This window comes from Octopus bimaculoides, chromosome 2 (genome assembly GCF_046866305.1).
Source record: "Octopus bimaculoides isolate indiv1 chromosome 2, ASM4686630v1, whole genome shotgun sequence".
NCBI lineage: Eukaryota > Metazoa > Mollusca > Cephalopoda > Octopoda > Octopodidae > Octopus > Octopus bimaculoides.
The window spans coordinates 41,707,160-41,719,285 of record NC_142929.1 but is presented as its reverse complement, the minus strand read 5'-3'; the positions used below and the strand labels follow the sequence as shown (position 1 = coordinate 41,719,285).

The 12,126-nt window shown below is 37.7% G+C and overlaps 1 protein-coding gene across 1 annotated transcript in view; it reads left to right on the top strand.

Moving 5' to 3' along the window:
• LOC106884230 (transmembrane anterior posterior transformation protein 1 homolog) overlaps nucleotides 1–12,126 on the top strand; it is an 81,643-nt gene that overhangs the window by 35,119 nt on the left and 34,398 nt on the right. Inside the window, exon 2 of the mRNA XM_014935491.3 lies at nucleotides 500–630. Coding sequence (XP_014790977.1) covers nucleotides 500–630 — 131 coding nt within the window. The remainder of the gene's footprint in view (nucleotides 1–499; nucleotides 631–12,126) is intronic.

Here is a 12,126-nt window from a genome sequence, read left to right as displayed (position 1 = left end):
ATTCACAGACTGGGCTGTGTGTTGTGTTCTTGAGCAAGACACTTTATTTCGCATTGCTCCAATTCACTCAGCTGTAGAAATGAGTTTCAACGTCACTGGTGCCAAGTTGTTCCAGCCTTTGCTTGGACAACACCAGTGGTGTGGAGAAGGGAGGCTGGTATGCATGGGCAACTTGCTGGTCTTCTACAAAACAATATTGCCTGGACTTGTGCCTTGAAGGAGAACGTTCTAGATGCAATCCTATTGTCATTCATGACCAAAGGGGGTCTATACTTTTTACCTTATTATTAATCAATTTGTTAGTTATTTAACCAACCAACTAATTGATAGTTTGCTTAATCATTCAGTTAATCAATTAATCAGTTGTTTGTCAAAATCCTTATTATATCTCCCAAGATATAATAAAATCTGTTTCAGTATACAAGTCCACATCAAGAATCTTGCAAGTCAAACATAAAAATGAAACATTAAACTGTATAACATTTTTTTTTTCTTGCAGGTTTCTCTCTGTTTAGCTATTTCACATCTGAGCTCACTCGAGGTTATGTTCCGGAGAAAGACCAGAAGAATTTCACAGAGAAACGGAAAAGAATTTATACATTCATAAAGATACCTTTTGAACTAGAACAGGTATGTAATTGTATATTTTAATAATTTCAGTTAAAAGAAACTGATTCAGAAGTTCGTTTAGCATTTAAATGATTTCCCCTTTTACTTGTTTCAGTCATTGAACTGTATCATGCTGGGGCACTGCTTCAAAGGCTTTTAGTCAACTGCAGTACATAAGTTTAAGCTAGGCACTTATTTTGTTGGTCGCTTTTGCTGAGCCACTAAGTTAGTGGGACATAAACAAACCAATACTGGTTGTCAAACAGTGGTGGGGGACAGATACACACATGCATACGTATTATCATTATCATTTAATGTCCCCTTTTCCATGCTAGCATGGGTTGGACAGTTTGAGAAGAATACGAGACAGGGGGCTGCACCAGGTTCTGTGTCTGCTTTGGCATGATTTCTAAAGCTAGATGTGCTTCCAGTGTATACATACATGTACATGACAAGCTTTCACACAGCTTCCATCCACTTAATTCACTCATAGCGCATTGGTTGGCCTGGATTATTTTTACCGTTTTTTTTTTTCCTTTTACCTGCTTCAGTCATTTGACTGTGGCCATGCTGGGGTATGGGGTACCACCTTGAAGAAGTTTTAGTTGAATGAAGTGAACCCAGTACTTATTTTTTAAAGCCTGATACTTATTTTGTCAGTCTTTTTTGCCAAACTGCTAGGTTCCAGACATGTAAACAACACCGGTTGTCAAGCATTGGTGGGTGATGAACACGGACTTACATACATACATACATACATCCGGCAGGCATCTTTCGGTTTCCATATCCACTCACAAGGCTTTGATTGCCCCAAGGCTATAGTAGAAGACACTTGCCCAAGATGCCACATAGTAGGACTGAACCTGGAACCATGTGGTTGGAAAGCAAACTTCTTACCACAGAGACATGTCTGCACCTAGTGTAGAAGATACTTGTGCAAGGTGTGACACAGTGGGACTTAACTTGAAACCATTTGGTTAGAATAGCTTTTCTTAATTTTAGCATCAGTTATAATGCTACTATCTTATTTCTCTAAGTTTTACTTAGCCTTGCCTATAGCTATGTTTCAGATAATTAACATTTTATAGTTGATGCTGCAAATAACTGTTTCTTCCTGACTATTAGATTAATTTAGCACCAAGCTTAATTGTTACTGGAAAAGCTAATATATCAAAAACTTTACCTGAAGTAATAAATATCACTGACAGTTGGCTTCTGTTGGTGGCCAGAATGGTATTTCATACCTGTTTAGATATAGGAAGTGTGATAGAATTGTAATACTTACATAACTAAAACTATGCAGGAGCAAAGATTGCTTCTTAGAGCTGCATAGAATCCTATAAATTTGGCTGTTGCTTTGACACTTGTTATTACAGCTGAATCTGACTTCAAGTAATTGATAATCAGTTAGTTGCCTGCACAAAAGGCTAATGAGTTTCATACTAATGTCTTTTTTTTTATTATTAATTATTATAGTGAGATTATTTCCTTATTTTGGATGTTATTAATGCAATCCTTCAATCTGTATTACTTCCAATAGTCTTCAGGTGATGTTCCTGAGTTAGACAAAGGATTGAACTCAGACACTTATTGACATGGACTCTACATTCTAAGAAAATTACTGCAACTTAAAAGCTCAAGTTGAATGCTTAAATATTTTGAAACGACAACATTGTTATCCTTTGAGATAATCAGCCAGTGGTTAGAATATCAGACCCCGTTGGTAAAATAAAGGTTATAGGGTCAATCTTTGAGATTGTTCAAGGAATATCATCTGAAGAGACTTGGAGATAATACTGATCAGTAGTGACACAGCAAACATGAGGAAATAATCTTAAAAAAAGAAATAAAATGACAAATATCCTCACAGCTTTCAAGTTAGCAATTCTGGCCTTGTAAAAAGCACCCAGTACACTCTGTATAAATGTTGGTGTTAGGAAGGGCATCAAGCTGTAGAAGCCATGTCATAGCAGATAGCAGAGCTCAGTGCAGACTCTTGCTCACCAGCTCCTGTCAAATTGTCTAGCCTGTGTCAGCAGAAACAAATTAATCTGCATGACTGGCATCCATACCAGTGGAACACTAAGAGCACCTTCCAAGCATGATCGTTGCCAGGGCCGCTGACTGGCTCCCATGCCAGTGACATGTAAAAAGCACCATTTGAGCGTGATTGTTACCAGTATCGCCTTACTGGGGCTTCTGCCGGTGGCATGTGAAAAACAACATTCGAGCGAGGTCATTGCCAGTACCGCTAGACTGGCTCCTGTGCAGGTGGCATGTAAAAAACACCATTTGAGCATGGCCTGACTGGCCCTTGTGCTGGTGGCACGGAAAAGCACCCACTACACTCTCAAAAGTGGTTGGCGTTAGGAAGGGCATTCAGCTGTAGAAACTCTGCCAGATCAGCTTGGAGCCTGGTGCAGCCATCTGGCTTGCCAGTCCTCAGTCAAGCCGTCCAACCCAAGCCATCATGGAAAGCGGACGTTAAATGATGATGATGATGATGATGGCGACGACGATGACGATCATCATGAAAATTGAAAGTTTTGTACAAGCAACTATAATTTTCTAATTCAAAATAGAGAACTACAATGGCTGTATGCCTAAGGTGTTGGACTACTAAGTACATCACACCATTGTTTTGTAGTCTTTTCAGTAAAGCACAACCTTGATGACTAAGTTTACCTGCCTGTCATGTTCCAATCCTATTTCATGGTTGAATAGTTGGTAATAAGAACATCTAATTGTAAAAGTAATAGCTTAAGAAAGAAAAATCGTGAGTGAGTAAAATTTTTTTAACCCATTAGCATTCAAACTGGCTACATCCGGCCTAAATATTCTACCTGTTTTATGTTCAAACCAGCCAGATCCAGACTCTCGCACCAACTCTATAATGTCCTTCTAAAAATAAGCAATCACAGCCAGAAAATCTCAAAACTACAAGATAATAAATGATGAATTCAAAACATTTTGAATAAATCAGCATTACATTTGACAATAATCTGAATGCTAAAAGATTAATAAATATGTAACAAGTATGTAAAGCAAAACTTTTTATTGATGAAAGTTTATGAAGAAATAATAGGCACAGGCATGGCTGTGTGGTAAGAAGTTTGCTTCCCAGCTACACGGCAACTTGGGCAAGTATCTTCTACTATAGCCTCAGAACAACCAAAGCCTTGTGAGTGGATTTGGTAGATGGAAACTGAAAGAAGCCTGTCGTGTGTGTATGTATGATACCCCGGTCTCGCGCCATTTCCGCTCTACCGGTCACTCTTTGCAACACCTGTCTGTGTTCGGATTATCCTTGTGCCGTGAACAGGGATTAGACTTCTCTCTTCGCTCCTTTGCGCCACATGGGCTCAACTCTCCTCCCCTCTCCTCTCTCATCCTTACACCTACTTCCTCCCACCTACCTCTCCCCTCTTGCTCTGACTCCTACTCTCCTTCTCAATTCTCTTCACTCCTACCCACCTTCTCCCTTCCTCGTCACCCCTCTCTCGTAACCCCACACCACCCCTACACAATCCAACCCCACCTTCCCTATCTGTCCCATCCCACCCTACCCCATCCTTTACATCCACTCCCATGTACCCCACCTCTACCCCCACCCTCCGCCTAACCCACACCCCACCCTTGCTTTCCCCACTCCCAACACCATCACACCACACACCACTATACCACACAAGACCACATCACATCACACACACACTAGCACTGACCACTTCCCAGCCCTGCATCCACACACACATACACACAAGCACACATCAAGGTCACCAGCCCTCTTCCACACGCACATACATCTGTTTTTTTTTTTCTACACCACCTGTTTTTGCCTTTTGTTTTTTTTGTGAATTCTCCCCCCTATATATATATTTATATATATGTATATATATGTATATATATGTATATATATATATATATATATATATATATATATATATGTCTTTGTGTTTGTTCTCCAAACTAACAGACAACCAGTGTTGGTGTGTTTATGTCCCTGTAACTTGACAGTTCAGCAAAAGAGAATAATTACCAGGATTGAAAAGAGAATAAGGACCAGGGTTGATCAGTTCAACTAAAATCCCTCAAGACAATGACCCGGCACGGCTGTAGTCCAATGACTGAAACAAGTAAAAGATTGGAAGGTTAAACAAATCAAGATTTAGCTTAGGTCTGTCATGAACCCTAGGATTTATAAGGCTTAAGCTTAATCCAATTTCCATGGAATATAAGTGACTGAGTTTACAACACTTTTCCCATGGATATCCCCTATGCCATATCACAGGGTTAACTTCATGTCTATTACTGGAACTTATTTATAGCTGAGTGAGCTGAAACAAAATGAAATGAAGTGTTTTGCTTAAGAACTCAGCATACTGCCCAATCTAGAATTGAAACCATGAACTCATGATCATGAATGCGGAGCCTTAACTACTAGTTCATAAGTGTTCAAAGACAAAAATTTAAGGCACTTTAAATATAAATTCCAATCATAAATGATATCAACAAATGATAGAGAAGTTGTTACTTATACGTGTCTTTTAAAATCAACTTCGACATTCCATTGCACACTCACTCATACTGTAGATTTAGTTATGTCTCAAATACTCTTTAATCTTGTTTTGTTGGGCTTCCTGTTGAGAGAAATGTTGGATTTCTTTAAAGGAATTGTGTATGACTTCAGTGCATTATTTCAGGGTCATTCTGCAAACCAGACAAACAAGCTTTCTCAAAGATGAAACAGGTTCTTATATAAGAAGTAATGATTTCATTATTATTCAGATATGAATGATGTTAAATGTTGAAAGTTAATCAAACACTAGGAAAATTTTACTGAGAAACGTTTTGTTAAATACCTTTGTGTTTCCATTCTTTGTATTTTTCAGGTTGATGTGTGTGTGTGTGTGTGCATGTACATACACACACCCACACACGTGTGTGTACATATATTACAACAGAGAACAAGGAAGAGTCATTTTTTGGGGTTTCTGTTTTTTTTTTTTTCATTTCTAAAGTGATGTCAACATAGACTTAATAACTCAAATGTTAGAGACCAATTTCAATAATTGGTACAATACAGTATTGGTACCATTTATAAGTTGGTATATCAAGCTGTAATTCCCAGATATTTATAAATTATTATATGCCAGTAATAGATTTACACTATAAGATTCTCTCTCTCTCTCTCTCTCTCTCTCTCTCTCTTTACACACACACACATATATCATCATCATCATTTAACGTCCGCTTTCCATGCTAGCATGGGTTGGACAATTTGACTGAGGACTGGTGAACCAGATGGCTACACCAGGCTCCAATCTGATAGGGCCCGCGGATCATGGAGTCTGATCTCACTTATGGCTATGATTTCTAGTTTATGTGACTTTGTCATTTAGGAGGTACCCTTGTTTCCAAGGAGACCCCAAGCCACGCGTATTCACACAATCAATCTTGAGCATAATCCTCATGTGAGTGTTTAAGTTCTAAAGATAGGAACAGAGAGTCACCGTTCGAAAGTTTTTTGTGTCTCCTCCTTCGGGTTTTCCTCGAAGAGATCACTGTACAGTTTTTTTGCCAGGTATTTTTGGTATTTGCCAACTGCCTTGGGAAAAATGGATTTTAGTGTGTGGTGCAGGGTTGGTGTTATGTGTAGTATTTTGATGTGTTCTGGCGGTGTTGTGTACGGGTGGTTACTGGTTTTTATGTCTTCGTTTGTTGTTTGTTTTTGTGTTGATGTATTCCATCAACACTGAGTTTTTTATGTTGATGGCAGTGAGCATTGTGTGTTTGTTTACTTTTGGGGTTTTGTTGCTGGTGTTGGTGTTGTGTGTGCTTGTGTTGGTGTCTGGAGTGTTTTCGGGAGTTGTGTATCTCCCTACTGTGTTGGTGTTTGCTTTTCTTTTTTTGCTCCTCTTCCTCCTTCCTTTTCTGGCTATTTGCCATTCCTCATTACTTTCGTCTTCCGACGAGAGTTCTGAGGAATCGGAAGGTGGTAAGGGCAAATTGTGAGCGTCTGTGAGTGGTTGTGTTGCTGTTGGCTGCTTGTTATTTGTGTGAAGTGTATGTAATATGGGGGAGGGGGAAACAGTCTTTGAATTTTCTTTTTTTTTCTTCTGTTTCTTCCCTTGTTGTTCTTGCAGTTGCTGTTGTCTTCTCAGTTGTTGGTGTTGCTGGTGTTTCTTTTGTTGTTGTTTTTGGTTTGCGGCAGTTGGGCAGTTCTTTTTGAGTTGTGCCTTGCTGCTGCATACATAACAGCGTGGCCGTCTTCCTTCCACCACTACATACAACTTGTGGTCCTCTGCCAGTTGAATATATGTGAGAATTTTTTGGGACTCCTCTTCAGTGATGTGGAGGAGGACTTCGAGTTTTTTCCCTTCCCAGTTTTTTTTTACCTCTGCAGCAGCAATTTCCAGTATATTTGCCTCCTCCATTTCGAGGTGTATGGCAGATACTATCCATTGCATCTCTACTTCTGAAGGCACATTTTCTATTGTCACCTTCGTCACTCTCTGTCCAAGATAACTCGGTATCATCACCAAGTCATCTGTGTGGAGAGAGAGTGTCGAAAATTGCTTCGTTATATTTTCACTCTGGAAGCGCACTTGAACAGTGGTGAACTTACGCCCCCAAGTAACAGGCTCTTGATGAGCCCATATAGGCTGAAGGCCTCGTTCGATTTTTTCGGTGGTAAAGTTATCCGTACGCTTGGTTTTGGTGTTGATGAGTTTGTATGTGATGTATTTCTTGTTTGTGCTTTCAATTATTTGTTTGGGAATGTGTAATTGTACGTTATCACCTTCTTTCGTAAGAAAGGATTTCGTGTCTTTAATTTGTTTTTGTTTGGGTGAATGTTAATATTGTTCTTTTTTGCTTTATTGCTTCTGCAAAATTTATTTTAGTGGTGCTGGCAGACATGTTTTTTGTAGCGGTTGTGATGTTGTTTATCTTGTTTTCGACAGTTCTGGACGGCATTGCGACGATTTTGTTGTATTTGTTGATGGTGGTGTTGGTACTGCCAGGTTCGAAGGTGGTGGTAGTGGCAGCAGAGTTTGTTGAAATAGTGGTGGTGTCGGTGTTGACGGCCGACGACCTTGCGTCCTTGTGATTGTTGTTGTTGTCACTGGTGGTGGTGGCAGGCGAGACTGCTGTAGCAGCAGAGTTTTTGGACGTGGTGGCGGTGGTGGTTTAGGCAGCAGCAGTAGACCCAGAGACATTGCTTTTCTCCACCTCCTGTCTGTATTCATGCGGAACGGCATTAGATTCCTTCGCCTCTGGCATTAGGGGCGGGGAAATCGGTCTCCTTGAATACCTTAACCATATTCGTTTTACAAAATATGGCAAGGATCGAGGAAAATTTTTTCAAACTTTTGGAAATAAAGCTTTAAATAGAGATATTTCCGATGAGAAAAATATATGGTCTCAAAGTATCTTGTGTTATACACAACTTGTACAAATAATAAAATACAAAATTAGACTTTTTACAGATGAAAAAGGCAACTTACATGGGAGCCGATGTGCCTAGCGTCCGTCCATGTGTAGATAAGATAGATAAGACAGACAGATAGATAGATAGATAGATAGATAGAAGGAAAGAGAAAGAGAAGGGGTATCCACCTTCCTATTCACCATTCATTTATTTATTTACATAGTCTTTTACCATTGTATTTGAATGGATTTAAGGATGGTGACCTCTTCAAAAAAAAAAACCCAAAAAAACATCACTGAAAGTCATTTTACTTTCTTTTTTTCTCCTTTTTCCCCTCTTTTTTCTCTTTTCCTCCTTTCTTTCTTCTTCCCTTTGAGTTATATTTAGAATATACCCCTTCCAAGCATTCATTTTTGGAAGGGGTATATTTCAAATATAACTCAAAGAGGGGGGAAAGAGAAAAAAGAGGGAAAAAAATGAAGAAAAAAGGAGGGAAGAGAGAAAGAAAGCAAAATGGGATCTTTTTTAAAATGGGGGCCACATTTTTCATTAACGAAACACTTTGAAACTTGGAACACTGGTAGAATGTGTCATATAAAACATCTTTTTCTCTTAGTCTTCTTTAAAAAAAAAAGAAACCCATAAGTTATTCCATGTTAAAGTTGTCGTATTTCTGTAATTTCAACCAATCACTGACGTCCATTCAGCCGATATACATTAAGTTCCGACTACATAAACAAACGATTCTGAAACAATAACCCTAACCGTACGGTTAGGGTTAGGGTTAAAGCAAATTTAAAATGAAAAAAGCAAATAAAACGAAGGTATGGAGATTAAATACGCTTTACATCGCTTAATCAGCCAAAGGAGTAAATGTAAACAACTGAATACTTGTCAGTGATTGGTTGAAATTATCGAAATAAGACAATTTTTTACATGAAATAAATTCGAATACAAAAATATTTTTCTGTTCCATAACACAAAATAGATAAGTATACGAAGTTTGAAAGTCTTTCCGTACCAAAAACACTACGTAAAACATTAATGAAAAATGTGGCCCCCGTTTTAAAATAGATCCGCAAAATGACTTTCAGTGATGTTTTTTGGGGGGGTGGGGGGTTGAAGAGGTCACCATCCTTAAACTCATTCAAATACAATGGTAAAGGACTAAGTAAATAAATGAATGAATGGTGAATAGGAAGGTGGATACCCCCTTCTCTCTTTCTCTCTTTCTCTCTCTCTCTCTCTCTTTCCCTCTACCCATCTGTCTCTCTATCTATCTATCTGTCTATCTATCTGTCTGTCTACCTACCTACCTGTTTATCTACCTGTCTGTCTACCTACCCATTGTCATGGAACCTCACCCCAAAAAACAAAAACAATGTTCTCTTCTACCCCCCCCCCCCAAAAAAAAATGTTTTATATAAATGAACTGAACCAGCTGTTTGTACATTCACAAAATTTTATTTGACAAGTTCTAGAAAGGAAGGAAAGCCATAATAATAATGAAGAAATAAAAGCATTTTTTTCTAATATTACGACGACTTTTTTCTCAATATTCAATTTCTGTACATCACACTAACACTCTATACATACATACATACATACATACATACATACATACATACATACATACATACATACATATATATATATATATATATATATATATATATATATATATATATATATATATATTATTTTCAACTGTTATATATTTTATATTTTCCCTTTAATTTTTATTTTTTAATTTTTATTTTATATTTTATATTTTATTCTTTATCTCTTATTTTTATTATTTTTTAGTTCTTATTTTATTTCTTATTTGTTACATTATTAATGTGGGTGCTATTATTTCCTATCACTATTATACTATATTACTACGGTCGAAATGCCCCCAATACTCTGTATTTTGAATTTTAACGTCCAACCCTCCCTCTCCCATATACTTTATTTCCCTTTTCTTGTTGACATGTTTAATTATTCATTCATTAAGGTCTTCTATGTTATAATTACCCTTTCCACTTCCTTCACCCTTCTTCATCTAGATAAGTGTATGTAGATAAGTTAGTACACTTAGGTTGACCACTCACCACAAGAATATCATGTTTCAAATTCATTCTGGCCTGACACTACTTATTTACGACCCACCACTGATATAGGCAGACACAGCTCATATATATCTATCCCTTACGACCTTTAAGATCTATGTATCTATATCTATTTATCGCTTTATCTTCTACATTTAGATTTTTCCTCACCACCCTTCGCCAACCCGCCTATATAGCTTAGATGTATCTTACTTGACTATCCAGATTTTCTCTTATTGTTTCTTAGATTACCCACCCCACCGATTTGACTCCTTTTATGTTTTACTTTATTTTAGTTTTATTTTTGTATGAATATCTGTATTATTTTTTCTTCTTAGTATTTTATATTCCTATTTTATTTTATATTATTATTTCATTTTTGTTATGTTATTTTATTGTATTATTTTTAACCACCAACTTAACACTACACACTGAATTGTGGCAAGGTAATGGACGGATTCCGGGGTACCGAGAAAATTATGTATAAATATATCAAATTAGGAATTCTACGAGGTATAGTACAATGCAAAATACCAAACGGAACCTCACCTCTTATATTTCATCTTTCTTCCTCCTTAAACGCCTATGTGATATAATTCTTGGGAGAGAATACATTTGCGGTTGAAGATAGCTTTATATTGTCAATTATACACTGATGTAACAACTATAAAGCTTGAAACACGTGTACCGCAGAATCCTTTGTGTTTTTGTTTTTATTTTTGCATTTACAATATATATATATATATATATATATATATATATAAGCAATGTTAATTCTCTAAATGAAGTATTAACAGTAACTGCACGATAAAGTGTAGTATATTGCCACTTAAGTGTGGCTGACCCCTAGGGGTGGATGTTACTGTTGCTTTTAGCCCCAGGAGGACATCTCCTCCAGCTGGCTTATCGACACACTACTGTGTCCTGTTTGCGAAGGGAAGTTATCCCTCCCATCATGATCTGTAGCAGATCATGCTACAGATCATGATGGGAGGGATAACTTCCCTTGGCAAACAGGACACAGTAGTGTGTCGATAAGCCAGCTGGAGGAGATGTCCTCCTGGGGCTAAAAGCAACAGTAACATCCACCCTAGGGGTCAGCCACACTTAAGTGACGATATACTACACTTTATCGTGCAGTTACTGTTAATACTTCATTTAGAGAATTAACATTGCTTGTTTTCACCTTTTCGATATCAGTGAAGAATTTCACTGGAAAAGTAGATATAAGATTGCCAGGATTTTATCTCTCTCATCAAAGATCAGTGGCTATCGAACGCCGACGAAGGGAAATAACCCTGAAACCCGGGTCCGTTCGTGCTACAGATCATGATGGGAGGGATAACTTCCCTTGGAAAACAGGACACAGTAGTGTGTCGATAAGCCAGCTGAAGGAGATGTTCTCCTGGGGCTAAAAGCAACAGTAACATCCACCCTAGGGGTCAGCCACACTTAAGTGACAATATACTACACTTTATATATATATATATATATATATATATATATATATATATATATATATATATTCACTTATATTAGATTATACATTACAGATTACGTGTTATTTAGTACATCATTAATTATTAAGAATGGAGCTCGCCTCTTTGAGCTGGGAAATGAATGGAATTCCTAGTGTGTGTCTTGTTGTGGCTAATTCCTCCTTTTAAAAAATGGGGAATAGGCCTGGGTGTATTAAAAAAATTTTTTTTATCATATTGGTGACTACAAGAGATTATATTGCTCATGTTTTGGGTTTATTACACCTCTTCAGCAAAGCACTATTATCATCATCATTTGACAGGATCCGATGGGGCCATAGACTGCACCATGTTCCAGTATCTGCATTAGCATGATTTCTACAGCTAGATGTCTTTCCTAATGCCAACCACATTACAGTATGTACTGGATGCTTTTTATATGCCACCAGCGTCATTGAGGCTGCCATGCAGCTTGCAAAACTATAAGTCCCAAGGTGCATGTGGTGGTGGTGGTGGTGGG